General features: G+C 38.0%; 1 protein-coding gene across 2 annotated transcripts; it reads left to right on the top strand.

Annotated features, from left to right (window-relative positions):
- The first annotated feature begins 291 nt into the window (after positions 1–291).
- Positions 292–14,885, top strand: LOC132617042 (transcription initiation factor IIF subunit beta). Of its 2 annotated transcripts, XM_060331909.1 has the most exons (6): positions 309–691; positions 7,999–8,107; positions 9,241–9,371; positions 9,454–9,528; positions 14,100–14,249; positions 14,579–14,885. In XM_060331909.1, the coding sequence occupies exons 1-6, from the start codon at positions 476–478 to the stop codon at positions 14,696–14,698; spliced, it is 801 nt and encodes a 266-aa protein (XP_060187892.1). In that variant the 5' UTR covers positions 309–475; the 3' UTR covers positions 14,699–14,885. The 2 variants fall into 2 exon arrangements, with proteins under 2 accessions (XP_060187891.1, XP_060187892.1); XM_060331908.1 differs by lacking the exons at positions 14,100–14,249; positions 14,579–14,885 and adding an exon at positions 10,098–10,553 and having other exon boundaries at positions 292–691.
- The last annotated feature ends 5,286 nt before the right edge of the window (positions 14,886–20,171 follow it).

The following is a 20,171-nucleotide window of genomic DNA, read 5'->3' as shown; positions in this document are numbered from 1 at the left end:
ATAATGATCACGGAAAGCGCGGATAAATTATCTAGTTGTATACTCCTTTCATTTCAATTTAAGTGGCTTACTTTTTAGTATGTTTCAAAAAGAGTTTCTATTTCTATATTTAGTAAGTTGACAATTTAGACATCCTTAAAATACAAGATTCAAATGACATTTTAGTACAATACACATCTTTAATTCTGTACCACAAATTTTAAAAATCTTTTTTTATTTCTTAAACTTTGTGTTAAGTCAAATTAATACACTTAAATTAGGAGGGATTGAACGTTAATTTTAGCAGCGGTCAATTCAAGGAGAATCAGTGAAGAAAAAAAAGAAAAAATGAAAAACTCAAGTCGCAACGTGGACTGGAGTCCGACCCGGATCGGGTTTCAATATCGGTCCACTTGAGTCTTCCTCCCTCTTTCCCGAATTCAGACATAGGCGCCCTCGAAACCGGAGAAGCAGAAATCAAAACCCATAGAAACAGATGGATGAAGATAATGGAAACAGCAACAACAATAGCAATAGTAGTATAACAGTGGATACAGCAAAATGGGACAGATCAGTGTGGTTGATGAAGTGCCCTTTAATTGTCTCAAAATCATGGCAATCTCAATCTTCATCCTCATCGGATTCACCACAAGTGGGTAAAGTAATAGTGTCAGTTGATCCTCTTCGTTCCGATGACTCTTCTGCTCTACAAGTAACTATCCGCACACCCTGTCTCTCTCTTTCTCTTTTATCTCTTCTATAATCGATCCTGTCTCGTAGTTTTATGTGTTGTTTGGTGCAGAATGGATTTTGAGCTAAAATCTACAACTAAAAGTAACCTAAGGTAAGCTATTCTAGATAGAGCTAAAAGATGATTTTCATTGATAAACTCTAAAATGCGTACACCAACAGAATGTATGCTAAGGAACCCTAGCTAGCTAATGGTGTTTACCCCGAAATTGGGAAACCAATTGAATTTGTACGCGGGTATAGGATATGTGCTTGGATCTTGATGTGTATTTGATAGCGGAAAATAAGCGTGTGAGTATTTGGTAATAAAACGGCTAGTAGCGCTGATTTGCTTAATTTGCTACGGACATGAACGTTTAGAAGCCATGTTGAATACTTAATGGAAGAAACACAACGTAAATGGAAACAAACGGCCTTGGCCGGAACAGATATTAAGAGAGAGATTGCATATATATTTTTCTATTGCAAGTGTTCTTGGAAAATAAAGAAGCCAACCCTTACAAAGGAAAGGGATATGCCCTATTTATAGTGTGACTTCCATGGGTTTCATCCAATATGAATTAATAAAATAATAATAATAAGGACAGCTCTGCACGGATTCGGTGGGATTAGATTGACGGCGCCGTCTGACACACGCATGGTGGGTAGTTGACCATGACAGGACGCTACTGGCACGTGGTTCGCGTGTAACGGCCACACGGACCAACGGCTACTCGGACCAACAGCCGTACGGACCAACGGCTATACGGACCAACAGCTGTACGGACCAACGGTCACGAATGCTCGGGTCACCGGGCTTGGTCGTTCCAATGACGAAGAAGGCAGATCATCCGGTCCCCTCGCTCCACCGGTTTGCCTCGCATCCGGTTTTTACCGTATACAGATAGCCCCACACTTCCCGGATCTCCGATCTATCGGAGTAACGGGGAGTGGATAACTTCTGAAACCGGTGGCCCTGTCAGCTCGTCGTTACCTTCTTATTTCTTCGTTTTGAATGTTTGCCATTATTTTTGTCATGATCGTTGGTCCGTTTTAGGACAGGTCGACTCATAGTCGTTAATTCACCGTGCCCGTGGGACTTATCCGATGCTTCATAAGTTCAGATGTCTCCGAATTAAGATAGGCATTTTCTTTAGGGTCGGTATTTTTTCAACCTTGGCAAAGTTTTTGATGTAGCAATCCCCGTTTTGGGGGAATTTGCCGAGCTTTGGCTTGGGTCATTGTGACCTTGTCGCCTTTATCGAATTTCGGGCACAATTCTCGATATAGAGTATGTGAGTGGGGCAGTGCCGGAATACAGCGGTTACCATCGGGGAAAAGTCCTTTTAACAGAAAGACACCCAAGATTTTGTTCTACCAGCTTTTGATAACTTTGCGTTTGCAAAATGTTTGTACATATGAGAATTTTAATTCCTTCCGCCTTTGCTGTAGCAAATATACAACGGGACACGATTCGTTACTATCGTTTGGTCCTTACATCGAAGGCTATGGCCGGTGACCAGGCCTTAGTTTTGCCGTAGCAAATGCTAAATGGGACACGATTCATTATGATCGTTTGGTCCTTACATCGAAGGCTATGGCCGGTGACCGGGCCTTAGTTTTGCCGTAGCAAATGCTAAATGGGACACGATTCATTATGATCGTTTGGTCCTTTCATCGACACCGAATGCAGAAGGTCCGGTTTTGGTTTTGCCGTAGCAAATATTGGGGGGACACGATTCATTTTGATCGTTTGGTCCTTACACCGAAACCTAATGCAGAAGGTTCGGTCTTGATTTGTTGAGCTCCCCCGTTTTCCATTAATCGGGGTAAACCTCGATGTGGGTATAAGTCCCCTAGTGCTTATCCGAGCTGCAAGATCAGGCGAGCGCTATCAAGCCCCCACTCGTAGGCCGTGACCCCGAGTTCCCGGCCGTTTGTCCTTATTTTGTTAAGTAACACGTTGTACTTGTTGCCTCATTAAAAACCTTGTCGAAAAACCCATTTTGGGACAAAACCGTACTAAGGAAAAGAGTGCAACACGCGTTTTCAGACCTAGATCCTAACTTTATCCGGTACTTGACTTCCTGCAAGAAGAAAAAGGTTAAACATAAGGTGTCCATACCTTAGTAGTTATATCCCTTCAAATGAGCCACGTTCCGGTTGTTGCACAATCGCTGCCCGTCCACGGATTCCAGCTGACACGATCTTTTGCCCGTTACCTCGGTTATCTTGTACGGTCTTTCCCAGTTCGGACCCAGTTTTCCTCCGTTGGGATTCTTGGTGCTCAAGGTATCTTTCCGAAGCACCAAGTCCCCAACTTAGAAATGTCAAAAATTGATTCTCCGATTGTAGTACCTTTCCATTCTCTGCTTCTGGGTTGCAATACGAACCAACGCGTTTTCGCGTAGTTCATCCGTGAGATCGAGTTTCACAGCCGTGGCCTCCTCGTTTGACTCCTCGGTGGTAAACCTGAACCGGGGACTCGGCCCGTTTATCACCCCCGCCCGGAGAAATGACTTGGGCCATCCCTTGATTTTTCCGACCTGAAGCTTGGTTTTCGAGAGTATGGCCGATACCTTTCCCTCGATGGTCCGGCCTCCGGTTCGTAATTCTTTCGTGATCTCTCCGAGCTTTTGTTCATTTTTACGGGCCCCGGGGGAAGATCGAGTTGGTCATCCTCTATTCGAATTTTTGACTCGTATCGGTTATGGATATCCGCCCAGGTCACAGCCTCGTATTCTAGCAAGCTTTCCTTTAATTTGAACGAAGCCGTCGAGCTCCGAACATTGAGCCCCTTTGTGAAAGCTTGTGCGGCCCATTCCTCCGGAATCGGGGGGAGCTCCATTCGTTTCCTTTGGAACCGGTTGACAAATTCACGCAATAGCTCCTTGTCTCTTTGGGCTATACGGAAAATATCCGCCTTTCGAGCCTGCACCTTTTTAGCTCCGGCGTGTGCTTTTATGAAGGCATCGACGAGCATTTCGAAAGAAGTGATTGAATGCTCGGGCAGATGATCGTACCAAGTCAATGCTCCTTTTGACAGAGTTTCCCCGAACTTTTTCAGCAACACGGATTCGATTTCATCATCTTCCATATCATTGCCTTTTATAGCACAGGCGTATGAGGTCACGTGTTCGTGAGGGTCCGTTGTGCCGGCATATTTTTGGATATCCGGCATTTTGAACCTCTTCGGGATCAATTTCGGAGCTGCACTCGGAGGAAAAGGCCTTTGGATGTACCTCTTTGAATCCGGCCCTTTCAAAATAGGCGGAGCCCCCGGGATTTGATCCACCCGAGAGTTGTATGTCTCCACCCTTTTTTCGGTCGAGTCCACCCGCTTCGCCAACGTTTCGAGCATTCTCAGAACCTCGGTGGATGGACCAGCTCCGGAGCCATTGCTTTCAACCATCCGTGCCTCATCTCTTCTGGGTTCAGCAACACTCTTCGCCTTTTCCGGGGTCGTTTTACCTCTTCCGTTTTGCAGCTGGGCTATTGCGATTCCCTGTTCGGCAATCGCCGCTCTCTGTTCCTGCAACATTTCAAAAATTAAACGCAAGTCAATATTATCATTCGGGGTATCCGGTTCTTTCCGGACTTGTGTCCCGGACAAAGTAATTGAATTGTTAGTATTTAAAGGGTCAGTGGGGTTTGGCGATCCTCGTGGCCCGCTGCCTTCATTTTCGGCCACGATCTCGTTGTTGTTGACGTGACCAGATTGCCCACTGTTAGCCATTTGGTCCGTTTTTTCAGAGACGGACAGTAGATGTTTCTGATTTTGATGGGTAAGATAGAGATCAAGATCAAAGACCACTATTATCCTAGCCCCACGGTGGGCGCCAAACTGTTTACCCTGAAATTGGGAAACCAATTGAATTTGTACGCGGGTATAGGATATGTGCTTGGATCTTGATGTGTATTTGATAGCGGAAAATAAGCGTGTGAGTATTTGGTAATAAAACGGCTAGTAGCGGTGATTTGCTTAATTTGCTACGGACATGAACGTTTAGAAGCCATGTTGAATACTTAATAGAAGAAACACAACGTAAATGGAAACAAACGGCCTTGGCCGGATCAGATATTAAGAGAGAGATTGCATATATATTTTTCTATTGCAAGTGTTCTTGGAAAATAAAGAAGCCAACCCTTACAAAGGAAGGGGATATGCCCTATTTATAGTGTGACTTCCATGGGTTTCATCCAATATGAATTAATAAAACAATAATAATAAGGACAGCTCTGCACGGATTCGGTGGGATTAGACTGACGGCGCCGTCTGACACACGCATGGTGGGTAGTTGACCATGACAGGATGCTACTGACACGTGGTTCGCGTGTAACGACCACACGGACCAACGGCTATTCGGACCAACAGCCGTACGGACCAACGGCTACTCGGACCAACAGCCGTACGGACCAACGGCTCTACGGACCAACAGCCGTACGGACCAACGGCTATACGGACCAACGGCCACGAATGCTCGGGTCACCGGGCTTGGTCGTTCCAATGACGAAGAAGGCAGATCAGTCGGTCCCCTCGCTCCACCGGTTTGCCTCGCATCCGGTTTTTATCGTATACAAATGGGTCTAAAAGAAACTTATTACAATAAGAATTGGGGTAAATGCATAATTTAAATAACTAAACTTAAGGGTCCGAATATAACTAATGGAACTTGTGTATTCCTTCCAAAGATCAAGTTTCCGACAGCTATGTACTGCACCAATTGCACCCGGTACAACCACCCCAAGCATTAGCTCACCCTTATTATAGCTCCTAAATTTATATTGCATCATTATTAGTTTTTTTTTTTTTTTAGAATTTGGACATTAATTGCTTAATTTTTCTGAAACAAAACGGTAGGTATGTATAAAAATCATCTGAAAGTTGATGATATTTTCGAGGAGTTTATCTGATATGTATGCATTGATCTGGAATTGAGTTTTCTCTTCTTTTCTTTAACTATTATAACTATTAGAGCTAATAGTTGGAGCTAAGCTCCCTTTTATCTCTTCTAGAACCTTCCAACCTCAGAAAGGAAAACAAATTCAGCTTCCATAATTGATCCTGTCTCATAGTTTTATGTGATATTAGTATTTTCTGTTAGAATTCAGACATTAATTTCATAATTTTTCTAAAACAAAACGGTAGGTATGTAGTATAAAAATTAGGGAAAATTATGCTCTATGTCTACTGGGAGAAAATATTTACACCACGTAGCCCATATTTTGAGTTTGTTACCCGGTTTAGCCCATATTTGTGTATAACCTTAGATAGGAGGTTATGGAGGACATGGATTAGGGTAGAAGGCTAGTAGGTAGTTGAGCGTTGTCATGCTTCTCCTTTCATACTTGTAGTTGTAGTATTATTCTTGTAGTTTCTTGCTCTTAATTACTGTTTTCTGTGTTTCTTGTAATTCGATTATCGTATGATTTTGTGGTAGTTATGGTATTGTCCCTTTTTTCAGACTGCTTTGTCATGCTTTATACCGTATTTTGCCATTACTTTTGTCATTTCTTTTTCCCGACTGCTTTGGTTTGTTTTTCTTTGAGCTGAGGGTCTATCGGAAACAACCTCTATACCTTCCAAGGTAGGGGTAAGGTCTGCGTATACTCTACCCTCCCCAGACCCCACTTAGTGGGATTACACTGGGTGTGTAGTTGTTGCTTTTCCCCCGGGTATAGTGTCGTGTAATATTGTATATTGAGCTACGTGGCGTAATAGTTTATGCTGGGCTGTATATTTTTGAAAATTTCCCAAAAAATTAGGAGAATTAGGCTATCTGAAAGTCGATGATATATTCGAGGAGTTTATTTGAGATGTATGCATTGATAGGAAATCGAGTTTTCTCTTCTTTTTCTTGTCTATTATAACTATCAAGAGATAATAGTTGGAGCTTTATTCGTATTTGTGCTTTCTGTTATGTTTGTTTCTTCATTGTTGTTAGGAAGGTTTAACCTATATAGGTTATATTATGCAATAAACTTTATATGTTATAGTGCCAATTCTTGTGGAATATGATCCTGCATCTCGGTTGTGAATTCAGGGTTTCGGGTGTGTTTGGTATGAACAATAATGTTTTCTTGGAAAACAAGTGGCTTTCTTACTTACTAGGTGTTTGGACATGCGATTTCATCCCATGAGATGAAATCCCAAATCATCCAAAAAGACATGATTTGGGATTTCAAATTTTTTTAAATGTAAAAGTTGATCCATAAGTTTATATTTTGTAAAAATAGATCCATAAGTTGGTAGATATATTTAGCAATATGTTTACCAACCATTTATATCAAATATGAAAAGATCTACAAGTTGGTAGTATATTTATAACAAATTTACTCTTACCAACCATGTGGAAGGATTATATTAAAGAGTAGTTACATTATAACTCATGTTCAATTTTCCATTTTATTGAACTTAAGTTTGATCAATTGATGTTGTATTTTTTAGAAAGGCCCTCTAGTTGCGTATTAATTTTGTTATGAATTATGACTTGCTCATTTGGTAAGATTGTATAAGAATTGAGAAAGTTTTGATGGTTTCACAACTTGTGGGGTTTTTATGTCTATAAGAAAAAATACGACTTAAGAAATCCAAATTGCATGTCCAAACAAAACTTCAACTTCAAATCATCATGATTTCAAATCATGTCCAAATGGGTCCTTATTTTCTAGTATTTGGTAAGTAAGCAAAACAAATATTATCCCAAGAGCATTTATATGTACTCTAGCAAAACACTATGGGGTGGGGAGTGGGGGTTCGGGGGTGGCGGGCGGTTGGGGGCGTTGGGTGGGTGGGTAAGGAGGAGACACTGAACTTGGAATGTTAGTTATGGAACTTGTTTCCCTTACTTTCATTAGAGAAGTTCTTTTCCTCATTTTTAGGAACTTGTTTTCCTAGATAAAACGTTTAACCAAACATGAGAAGATTGGAAGACATTTTCCAGGCACACCCTTAAAGTCAGTGAACGTACCTCCTAATATATACACAACACATTTTTTTAATTCTTTATAAAAGGTTTTCTATATGCATATGTAGAGTACTAGCATGAGGCAGTCCAACACTCTTAATGTAGACACATATTTCTATAAATAGTTGCTTAAAATTTTCTGTGTACATATATTTAGTCTGACACTGAAACCTTTCACCTCTTTTACAAGTATGTAGTCTGAGTTCCATGCGGTGGGTGCATGTGCACCCATTGCTTATATGCATCTTCATCACAGTTTTATCTTAAAAAGAGAGATGTTAGCAATCATTCTTTATCCTTCTGACATATTTATGATATACAGTTCACTATGGAGATGGGTGGAAACAACGTCGGGAATATGCCGAAAAGTTACTCCTTGAATATGTTCCAAGACTTTGTTCCAATGTGTGTGCTCTCAGAGACAGATCAAGGTAAGTATCTTGGCGCTATTACTTACATTTTACAAAGTCATGAGAAGGTTTGATGAAGATTTCTGTTGTTCTTACCTAGGTGATGTGCAATTGTGCATTGTTTTTTAGGGAGTTAAATCTGGTGATTGTTTCCTTTTTGTTTTCAAAGGTTAATAAGTTTATGTGCCCTAGTGAACTGAAGGACCAGTACAAGTTCTTTGAATTATCTTGGTCTCGAAACTGCATATTTCTGCTTCTGACTAGGCTCCTCCCTTTGCCCTATCAGGTTCAATTGGAGATTTTAGTTATCTATTTGCTAGCAATTGGTTTGGTACTGATATCAGGATTCTATTGTTTGTTGGGTTATCCAAAAAACCCACATCATGTATAAAAAGGCATCCAGAGGGATCTCTAAAATTATTGGGCTACTCCACCCGTTGCTTTAAGATATTTTACATTGGAAGCTTAGATTCTTTCATGTCATATCACAATCAACCTTTAATAATTCTCACACTTTTAGGTCTGCATTAAAGTGCGTTGAGTTATTTCAAAGTCCCACGTAAGATATGCAGGTGCATCCAAAGGGGCATATAAAGGGCTTGGGTCACTCTTACTCTTGGTCTAAGGTTTTGGGTTGATCGCTTAGATTGTTTTCCTACTCATGAATGTTTATCTGAATAACCGAGTATCTTTAAAAGGATATAAGAAGCTTAATTTCCTTGAAAATCTATTGGCTACTTCTCACTGTAGCCTCCACGTTTTTTATTCCTTTTCATTGGCTCTGCTTTTCTTGTTCTTTTTTCTTTCCTTTGCCTCTTTGTTCACTTCCCCTTCATTATTTGACTAGATAATGAAATTCCATGTTTATCAATTTTGTGTTTTAAATTATAGATTCATTTCGTTCTGCAATGTCGTGAATATATAACTTTGGAATAATTTGAAAACTATGCAATTGTATTTTGCACAATAAACTTTATTAACAGTCTACATTTTTTCTTTCCTTACATTATCAGTATCGTAATATTGAGGAATTGGCTGGTTTTTGTTTGAAGCTTTTACAACTGAAAAAGCGTACCAGTAAACTCATGATTTAGTTTGCTTTACCTAATTCATTGTCTCACCCTCTCTTCTCCGAATTGTTGTTCTTTCTGAAGGAAGAGTTACCATGGAAGGAAAGGTTGAACATAAGTTTGATATGACACCTCACACTCGTAACATGGAGGAGTACAGGAAAATGTGTCGTGAAAGGACAAATAAGTCAATGATCAAGAACAGACAAATACAGGCAAATCTCCTATTATTTGATCGCTTTTCTGATAAATTCACACTGTCTTTCTGTGTTTTGATTAAATTTACTGCAAAGTCAGGTCATTGATAATGATCGTGGAGTCAATATGAGGCCCATGCCTGGGATGCTCGGCATGATTGCGTCCAGTTCTAAGGTATACGGACCATCATCTATTCCTTTTAAACATGTAGAAATCTTGCCTTTCCTTTTATACACAGCTTTTTTCTTTTTGATTGGTAAGTGTAATTCATTAATAATTAGCATCAAGTAGGTGTAAAGTATTTACGAGATGGAAGTACAATTGCAGATTGTGTAAAACACTTAAAAGTCAACCATGGTATCTATATTATTAGCAATACCCATGTTGCACAAAAAAAACAAGGAAGATGTACATATGTACTTAATGCTAAGTACATATTCCATTTTTGCTTTAAAAAAATTCTCGCATTCCTCTCCTCTAGACAATCCACCAAATCACTACAGAGATGGTATCCCATCTCTTTGTCTTTCCTATTCCTTCTAGATGCAAGCACTGTAGAAGTTCTCTTTTTTTTTTTTTTTTTTTGGAAACTGGTAAAGTTGTAGCACTGTAGAAGCTTCTATGTTGTCCTCGGCATTGTCCAAAGTGACTCCTAGAATGTTAAGAAAGAAGCTCTAGATATATGGGATGAACGAACAATGGACAAATAAGTGATTGACATCTTCATTCTCCTTTTAACACAGGCAGCATCTACTGCATATATTTATTCCCCGTTTTTGAAGGTTTTCATGTGTTCGAAACGCTTCTTTGGCCACCAACCAGGTAAAGCAATTAACTTTGGGAAAACAACACAAACTACCCATTTCAAGCAAACTAAAGGGCAGCCCGGTGCACTAAGCTCCCGCTATGCGCGGGGTCCGGGGAGGGCCGGACCACAAGGGTCTATTGTACGCAGCCTTACCTTGCATTTCTGCAAGTGGCTGTTTCCACGGCTCGAACCCGTGACCTCCTGGTCACATGGCAGCAACTTTGCCAGTTACCCATTTAAAGCAAACTATTTACCCGAAATACCTACAAAGTCAAAGAATTTACCCGAAATACCCATCTCAAATGTTCCTTTTCTCTTTCCACTGTGTCAGCCGTTTTTGTCCTTAGCTATAACCTTAATTAGCTGTAAAGTGTAGCAACTGTACTTGTTTCCTTATTTTGTTTTTACCTTCTTTTCTTTAGTTTCTTTTTTTCTCTTTTTGTTAGTTTAACTTCTTTTAATTTTTTTTTTCCTTTTGGTGTTGGCTGTAAATGTATAGTGGTAGTCATAAATGTTTTCTACTTTCTTTTGTCCTCCTTTTCTTTAATTTTTTTTCTTTATTTGGTTAGTTTTACTTCTTTTTATTATTTTTTTTGTCCTTTTTTATTTAGTATTTTTCTTTTTAGTGATAAAAATATAATATAAAGATAAAAATATTAGCTAATTATTTTTAGACTAATAAAATTATAGTAAAATTAAATAATTAGATTACAACAAGAAGTGATTCACCACTTTGTGGGATTTCACTGGGAATGTTGTCGTCGTTGTTACAACAAGAAGTAATTAAGAAAAATACTAAAGTCACTAACTTATTTATAAAAATCCAAATTAATAGTTAATATATTTTTATAATAGCATGTTAGTGTATGATATATACTATTGAGTATATGAGGATTGATGAGCGTTTTTTTTTTTTGAAGATGGGTTTGTTCTCTATGATATACTATTACTATATGATATCTATCAGGTTGGTAGCATAAAGGACTAAGCTCTTTTTTGAAGAAATGTGAGTATCATAGAGGACTGAAGAGTGTTTTTTCTTGAAGGAATAAACCAGTCCTCTATGATACCCTTTCAGTATATGATATATATCAGGTTGGTATCATAGAGGATTGATCTCTTTTGTGAAGGAATGAACAAGTCCTCTTGATACTTTGTCAATATATGATATATACCATGCGAGTATCATAGAGGACTGAGAAGTGTTTTTTATTTTTAAGCAATCAATCAGTCTTTATGATACTCTGCCAGTATATGGTATATATCGTGTGGGTATCATAGATGACTGAGTTTTTTTTTTTTTTTTGAATGAATGAATCAGTCCTCTATGATATCTTGCGAGTATATGATATATCATGTGGGTCAGTCATCCATGATACCCTGTCAGTGTATGATATATACCATGTGGGTATCATAGAGGATTGACTTGTGTTTTTTCTTAAAGGAATGAACCAGTCCTCTATGATACCTTGTCAATATACTTATATATGGTATATACCATTTGCGTATCATAGAGGATTGAGGAGTGTTTTTCTTGAAGAAACGACCATTCCTCTATAATACCCGGTCAGTATATGATATATATACCATGTGGGCATCATAGAGGACTGAGTAGGGTTGGAATGAATCTGTCATCTATTATACCCTATCAGTATATGATATATATCAGGTTGGTATCATAGAGGATTGTTCTTGAAGGAGTGAACTGTCATTCCTGCATGGTACCTTGTTAGTATATGATATACCATGTGAGTATCATAGAGGACTAAGTAGTATTATTTGAAGGAATGAATCAATATTCTATGATACCCTGTCAGTATATGATATATACCTTGTGGGTATCATAGAGGATTGAGTTGTGTTTTTCTTGAAGGGATGAATCAGTCCTCTATGATATTCTGTCAATATATGATATATACCAGGTTGGTATCATAGAGGACTAAGTGTTTTTCTTAAAGGAATGAACCGCCAGTTTTATATGATACCTTGTCAATATATGATATATACCATGTTGGTATCATAGTATACTGCAACAGTATACTTCAACTGCTACTGGTCTGAAATACTAAATGCTAGAATAATTGTTTTTTGAGATATTAAAAAAAAACATAATATATCAGTTATCCTTTTTATTGATAGAAAAAAGAAAAAAAATAAAAATAAAGAAGCCAAAAGTGTGTAGAATTAGATTATGAAAAAAAAAGGAAATAAAGAAAAAAAATAATTTGAAAAAAATGAAATTAGAAAAGGAGAAAAAGGTCACTGAAAATCAACAGAATTTTAAAAAGAAAGAATAAATAAAAATAGGAAAAAAGGTGAAAGAAATTAGATTATGGAGATAAAAAAGAAAAAAAAAATGAAATTAAAAAAGGAACGAGAAATAAAGAAATAAAAAAAAGAAAATAGAAAGAAAAAAAAAACGAAAAGAAAGGAGCTAGAATTAAATATGGAATGATTATGGTGAAAAAGAAAATAAAAATAGTATGATTTGGGAAAAAAATAAATGAACAAAAAAGGAGAAAAAAACAAAAAAGAAAAGGAAAGAAGAAAAAAGAGACAGTTACCTACAAAAGCTACAATGGGTATAAAGGGTAACTAGTTTTGGGGGCGTGAAAGTAAGGGGGGCCTAGTCCTCCAGATACATTTCCAAGGTCACTTTTCAACAACATTGGGTCTTCAACTATTGGTAGCATGATTTAACATAAAACTTGCCATTAGAATCCTGTTTCCACCTTATAGTCATTCCTGGGAAGAACGAGAGGGTCCTGTGCAGACTGAGAAGTCGTGAGCATAGGCTATAGGCTGTCCATTTCCTCGTTGATACTTGATATTGCGCCTGAATACTATGTTCCAGCCTTGATCATTCCAGTAATCTGAGACTGATGGTTCAGAATTTTGTGCGACACTGTTTAAATTTGGGTACTGCTCGTTCAGAGTTGACTGGCCAGACCAAATATCAAACCAAAACCTCATTTTCCTGCCATCTCTGTTACTATAGAGGTCTTGGATTGAGAAGAGTCTCAATTAGCACTCTTGTGTTCCAGATACCACATGTGTTGGGGAAATGTGGCTGTTTCCGTGATCCAAGGATTGAGAGTCCATATTTAGTTACTATTACATTCCAAACAATAAAAAAAGTTACTATTATATTCTTCCGTAAAGCCCCTTCCTCCTTGTTAAATCTCCGAAGCGATTTGGGTTGCAAACTGATACTTTGAGCCCTCAAATCCTTGACGGCATGTTCCCTGACTTCGTATCAGTAGTGACTGTTGCCCACTTTACCAGATCGAAAGTTTTTCTTTCTCTACTGCCTTGCCACAGAAAATTTCTTCTTTGTTTATCCATTTTCTTCGCTATTGAAGCTGGCAAAGGGAACAAAGACATAGTGTAGGTGGGTAGGGACACTGTTGATTAGTACACGCCTATCCCCAAGTGACAGATGCTTACTCTTCCAACATGACAACTTTTGACGTTTCTCCATGATGTCATTCCAATTTTCAAATGCTGGTTGCTTTATACTTTGCATTCACGGAAGATATACATCTGTCTTTAGACTTAAAGCTAATTACGGATTCATTTTGGAATGTTGTGTCTTTTCATAGGTTCTTTCTGGTCATATAATGTATATGATTTGACATACTGCAATTTACTAAGTTGTAACTTTAGTAAATGCCTTCTTGATACAGACATGCTTTTCATGACCTTATCCATAGTATGATAGAGCATACAATTGGGATACATACACTCTCATTATTATGCTTTTGACCTCCTTGAAGTCTCATTATGTGTGACTTTCTGTCTGAGTACTTTACCAGCTTGGCTCACTGTAGTCAGTTGTGATGGAACAATGGAGATATTTTCCATGATCTTTTCTAATGTCTGTGAGAAAGTGATTGAAAAAATGAGTAGCCTTTTCAAATCCATTGTTCCCATGCAGGATAAGAAGAAAGCAGCCCCTGTTAAGGGGCCGGAAGTCAAGAGAACTAGAAGGGACCGTGGCGAACTGGAGGATATCATGTTTAAGCTTTTTGAAAGACAACCAAATTGGACTTTGAAGCAGTTAGTGCAAGAGACGGATCAACCTGCGGTAAGTTGTCTGATCAGGATGTCTATTCTGTTATCAATTTCCCATGTTATTTTCTTCTTTTGTGTTCAGACACTTTTTGACTCGTCTTTTGGTTAATATTCATTGTTTTGTCTTGGGGGAAGTGTGAGATTCACGGCAATAGCTCTTATCGTCCAAGTCACATCACATAATTTCGTTTTCATGTTTCCTCAAATATGTCCACTTTGCCCTCTTTATCAGGGACGACAACAACAGGAAAAAATGATTATATTTCCTTTTGGTGCTGCTTGGTTGCATTTCTTTCTCCTTACCACATGATTTTGTATCTAATTATTTTACTTGTTTTGCAGCAATTTTTGAAAGAGATACTGAATGAGCTTTGTGTGTACAATAAAAGAGGAACAAACCAAGGAACGTATGAATTGAAGCCAGAGTATAAGAAATCTGTAGAGGATACAGGTGCTGAATGAATTGTCCCCCTGTTTCAACATATATTAGATCCTGGAACTTAAGACTATGAGTTTTAGTTGAATTAGTGTTGTGAACATTATACTTCCATCTTTCACCAGTTGTTGATAGGTGCTGTGTATGCTGTCATTGTCGATCATGAATGGATGTAGAGTTTTGTGAATGCAATAAATATGGAACCCACTAACATACACTATCTCAGTTATTTATCGTCTGATTTCTAGTTGGTCTTGGTCTTGGTCTTGGTCACTACCCAGTGTAATCCCACAATAGTGGGGTCTGGGGAGGGTAAGATGTACGCAGCCTTACCCCTACCTGGGTAGGGAGGCTGTTTCCGATTGACCCTCGGCAACCCTCCTCCTTTATCCGGGCTTGGGACCGGCAATGTGAGCGAGCTCACACAGGCGGAGTTCTAGTTATATTTTCTAATTGATTCCATTAGTTTTAAATTATGCATTAATGCTTTGAAAGTTCTCCGAGATATCCGAGATAAGGTGGGAGTGGTATCAGTGGAGGACAAGATGCGGGAAGCGAGACTGAGATGGTTTGGGCATGTGAGGAGGAGAGACACAGATGCCCCAGTGCGGAGGTGTGAGAGGTTAGCTATGGATGGTTTCAGAAGAGGTAGAGGTAGGCCGAAGAAGTATTGGAGAGAGGTGCTTAGACAGGACATGGCGCAGTTCCAGCTTACCGAGGACATGACCTTAGATAGGAGGTTATGGAGGACTCAGATTAGGGTAGAGGGCTAGTAGGTAGTCGCAGTTTTGATCTATAGTCTATTGTCCTTTGATTCTTGCTACTATATGTTGTTTCTTGTACTTCGATTATCTTTATTTATCTATCTTTATTTATCTGTGGTAGCTACTGCTTCCTTTTCTCAGACTGCTCTATCATGACTTTTTCGCTTTCTTTAGTTTCATTTTCATTTTGCTTTGAACTGCGTGTACGTATCTGACCTTTTCTCGTCGTGTTTTCTCTTGAGCCGAGGGTCTTCCGGAAACAGCCTCCCTATCTTCTACACTTTACCCTCCCCAGACCCCACATTGTGGGATTTCACTTGGGTATGTTGTTGTCGTTGTTGCTTTGAAAGTTCTCCATATCTTTGCTGTTGAGTTTCTTCTCCTTTCTCATTTTTTCCCTTTCTTCCCCATCATTTATGGAATTATAAAACTGAAATGCTATGTCTGCACTTCATGTCAAATGGAAACTTGTGACAGTGCACTATCTATAATGTCCCAATCTTGTTCGGCTATAGTTGTATTTGTTTTGTCCTTTCTGCTAGGAATTTGTTTTGGTTTTGTAGTGTGATGAATAGATTTCCCTTGTGTTGTGGTTAAGTAGTGGATAAATTTAGAATTACCTCCAAATCAAACGTTCTTCATCTGTCTATATTTATTAACAATGTCATTTTGGTGGCAATAGCCTCAAAATCAAATTATCAATGGTGAAGCTTTCTGTGATTTTCATGCTCCCATACCTTTTAGACCAAAATGGTTAGTCAGACATTGTAGATTAAAACATATGCAGCACGTATGTAGACAGGTGCTCCTTGTAGACTGAAGCTTCTTTATAGCTTCAATAGTCTCAATCAAGTTGAATATTCGGTAGTGCTTGAAAAGGGTCTGTATCCTCTCCTATCTAGTCTATATTTTGCCTAGGCTGCCTTTAACTTTGTTGTCAAATACAAGTTCTTCTAGACGCCTTTTCATCCCCTTATTAAAAATAAAAAGGAATATGCACAGAATTTGATCTTGACTTGTGAAAATCTGTATGTCCTTGCTGGTATTTTCCAGTGTCACACAAATGTTTCAGGATAGCTCATAGTTTTGATTATCCTATGTTATTTTTCAGCATACAGACTTTATCTTTAAAGAGAGTAGAGAATTTGAAATTATGTTTGGGGAGTATCTGTCTTATGTACCCTGTTTTTGATTGATGCGTCTATTTTGTAGTTTACTATAGGGGACCATGCAACCTGTAGCTTAAAGCATTGTGTTGGATTCTTTAAGTGCATTCATTCTCCTAGAATATAAAATTTCCGTGGTCAAAACGTTCTTTCATGTGTTCATCTTTTTATTGGTTCATCAGTAATAACAATTAACAACACAAATTAGCTGTGAAGCTTGAATTTGGACTTTGAATAAAATACATGCCAGTCTTTCAGTACGTCAATCTGGTTATTAAGGATTACATGGTTCTGCTCCTTCAAGTTATGTAAAGGTACTTATTTGTTTATACAGTGTGAAATGAACATCGTATGTATTTTGCGTCACATCATTTTTTCGTGCGGTTTGTGTTTCAACAAATGAATCTTTCTTCCCTTGGAAAATGACATTTCTTTGTGTTGTAAGGAGTATTTTGTCACTTCTTTGCAAATTCAGTTACGTTATGTAGTCAACATTGGGATGCTATAAGTGGGTAGTCATAGCCCAGACATAGGTTTGAAATTAGTTCATCAGCTTTATACTGATAAGTTAACATGGAGCTCGGTGCTCGTAAAATTGATGATGCGAGTGCTGCCTTTTCTTGATTATGAACAAGCTGCTAGTTTACATGTTAGTCCAAGCATTGATGTCGCAATCAAGGAATCCCTGTTGCCTAGGAAAAAATAAAAATAGAAAATAAAGAAAGTGAAGCATTCCTCTAGCCTGTAGGTCTTAGTTTTTTAAAAATGCATTCCTCTAGGTTTATGATATTGACTCGAGGAATTTTTGGCCATATTCAGTATTATCACGGGGAGTTGTGGCTTAGCTTAACTTGTTGCATGACCTTGTATGAAAAGGATATTCTGATAGCTATGTAAGAGTCAGAGGCTATTGTTGCGTACAACTTGAATTATGCAATTTAGCTCTCAATGTGCTTTTGACACCCAAAAGGAGATAGTCTTCACTCTTCAGCAGAAAGCTTCCTGGAGCTTAAATTGACCTTTTCCGGAATATTGGGAGGTTATTTGTCTTTGGTGTAAGAACAAAGCTGCACCCAAGGGTGTAATTTAGTGGTCAATGAGTTTGCCATGGGAGGCGAGGGTTCAATTTTCAGCATGCACAAAATACCAAGTGATTTCTTTTCATCTGCACCCAAGGGTGTAATTTAGTGGTCAATGAGTTTGCCATGGGAGACGAAGGTTCAATTTTCAGCATAGACAAAATACCAAGTGATGTCTTTTCGTCTGCCCAAGTCTTGGTGGGTTGAGTTATCCAGTGCATGTATTGTCGCAGGTAGCAAGTATCCGATGAAATATTCAAGGTAACAAAACTGTTGAGGTTTGTATAGCTGGTGCTGGTTGTAAAAGTTAGACAGATTATTTTCGTGGTTGTTTTTTTCCCTGCTACATGTATCTTTCATGATTTTCACCTTAACAATGATCATCTTACTCAAGTGACCATAATTACAACAGTGCTTAGATTATTTACATGGATTTTACCCTAACAAGAATGTTTATACTCCTGGTCATTGAGATGCCTACAAAAATGTGGAAGTGGCAAGAAAATTGCCTGGTGTGGGCTCTTGTTGAGCACGAGTAGCAAACCAATATCCCCACTGATTTAACTTGTCAGATCATGTATTATCAAAATGACCTACGAGGAATCTTCTTTCATCTTTATAAGATTTTTCTTGTTCCTGCTTCTCATTTTCGCAATTGGACGAGAGTCTAATTGACTTTATTTAACTTTAGCTGAGTACTGGTAACCTAGGGTGCCTGCAAGTATCACTCCTGTGAATGTAAATGTCAAAAGTAGCTAACCACTAGAGAAAAGGTAATTTCAAGATTTTTTTTCTTATGGTCGTACACATGAATGGAATCTGTTTTATTTTCATGCCACTCTCTTTCAAAAGGAAGTTCGTTGCACATCTTGCTTTTTGGCATTGCCTGTTTACGCTTTAATGGCACCTTTTTGCTTGGAGTTATCATTTATATACAGACTCCAATTTAATCGATTATTGGAGTTTCAAAAATTATAGTGCTCTTTAAATTAAAGACGCTTTGTGTATGTTATATTCCCTAAGGTGTCGTATGAAAACCGGTGATATATGGTATCTTGTTCATATAGATAGTAGTCCTAAAACGGAACGAGGTGACACTTTTAATTTTGTAATTAGATGTGTTTGTTTAAGGACGAGTGTGAGATTTCGAAATCGTCAGATGCGTTTTACAATTAGATTTTTTGTTATTCGAATGGAATGGAAAAAGATGTGGAAGATTCATATAACTCAACTCTTTAGTTGAGGATTAAGACATATGGTTGATAGTTCACCCGTTACGTGAGACTTGGTGTAATGAAAGTTAAAGAAAACGAAGTACTAGTATGGTTAGATTATCAACTTTGGGGCATCACCTCACCAGCACCTCCTATTGGTATATAAGCATTTGAGACATTCAGGATTTTGTGTGTGTTTTGGGGGGTGGGGGGTGGGGTGGGGGGGGGGTGTAAGATATCATCTCGTCTTCTCTGGCTTTGTAATTTTTTTTAATTACATTATACGAGTGATAGGGAATTAATGAGAATTGAATCTATACCTATTATATGAGAGACTCTTGTCGGTATCACCAGATTGTAAGCTTTGTGTTCACCTTTGTTATTTCAAATGTGATTTAACCGCGCGATTATGAAAATTGGATGATAGGTTTTTACCTCAATCTACTTTGGAAAAGGTAAAAAGTAAGAAGCATGATATGTGGCTTGGTCAATTTTGGTGGCCTCTTAAGAATGAGTAACTTAAAATGTTTATCAATGTGAAAACGATAGTGATTCGGCATTTTACCATGATAATTATCAGTTTTACTTTGCTTTTTGAATTGCATGAATACTTATCACTGTTCTTTCTTTGCCAAGAGAACTAAAAGAAAGCCACAGGTTGTGTGAATGCAAGTGTAGTGTGTAGAAATGATAATTAATGTAATTTGGTGTCAATATTGGGTGTGAGTAAATTTACCTTACCTTACTAATCTCTCTTTCATGTCTCCTTTTCCACTTCACTTTGTTTCAAAATTTTCTTATCCCTTTCTTGAATTAAACCTTATGTCCGATGAAAAATGATCGCTCTGTCTAATTCTACATCTCACTATTATTACATGAGGAGTCAAAATAGTTTTTGTTTTCAATTATGATTCTTTTAAATGAAAAGAGAAAGTTGCGCACCTCCAGTAGTCAAAATTTGGGGAACGCAATTTCTCAATCAAATTTTAAGCACTTTGTGCTCGCAACAAGCAATATAATTTCTTTGAATATTCTTCTTAATTATAAATGTTTATGATCATAACACTTTTTATTAGATAGTCTAATTAACTATATAAATTTTATTTCAGAAAATTAAAAGAATCAGAGATTCAATTTTACTATGATATTTGGATGCTTTGACCTTTATACACTGAACACAGTACCATTCTATTTTTTTAAGGAAGGTATTTTACGGGGAATCATGGGGCCGAAAAAAGGGAGTCCATCAACTTGTTCTGACCAAGAATAATAATAA

Source organism: Lycium barbarum, chromosome 11 (assembly GCF_019175385.1).
Source record: "Lycium barbarum isolate Lr01 chromosome 11, ASM1917538v2, whole genome shotgun sequence".
Classification (NCBI taxonomy): Eukaryota; Viridiplantae; Streptophyta; class Magnoliopsida; order Solanales; family Solanaceae; genus Lycium; species Lycium barbarum.
The sequence above is the reverse complement of the archived record's forward strand: the minus strand, read 5'-3'. Positions and strand labels throughout refer to the sequence as shown.

Bases quoted from the DNA above. Each gene is read 5' to 3' on its own strand.
- LOC132617042 (XM_060331908.1), top strand. From the start codon at position 476: ATGGATGAAGATAATGGAAACAGCAACAACAATAGCAATAGTAGTATA. The intron at 8,108-9,240 runs GTAAGTATCTTG...TTCTTTCTGAAG, and splicing joins GCTCTCAGAGACAGATCAAG to GAAGAGTTACCATGGAAGGA. The intron at 9,372-9,453 runs GCAAATCTCCTA...CTGCAAAGTCAG, and splicing joins TCAAGAACAGACAAATACAG to GTCATTGATAATGATCGTGG.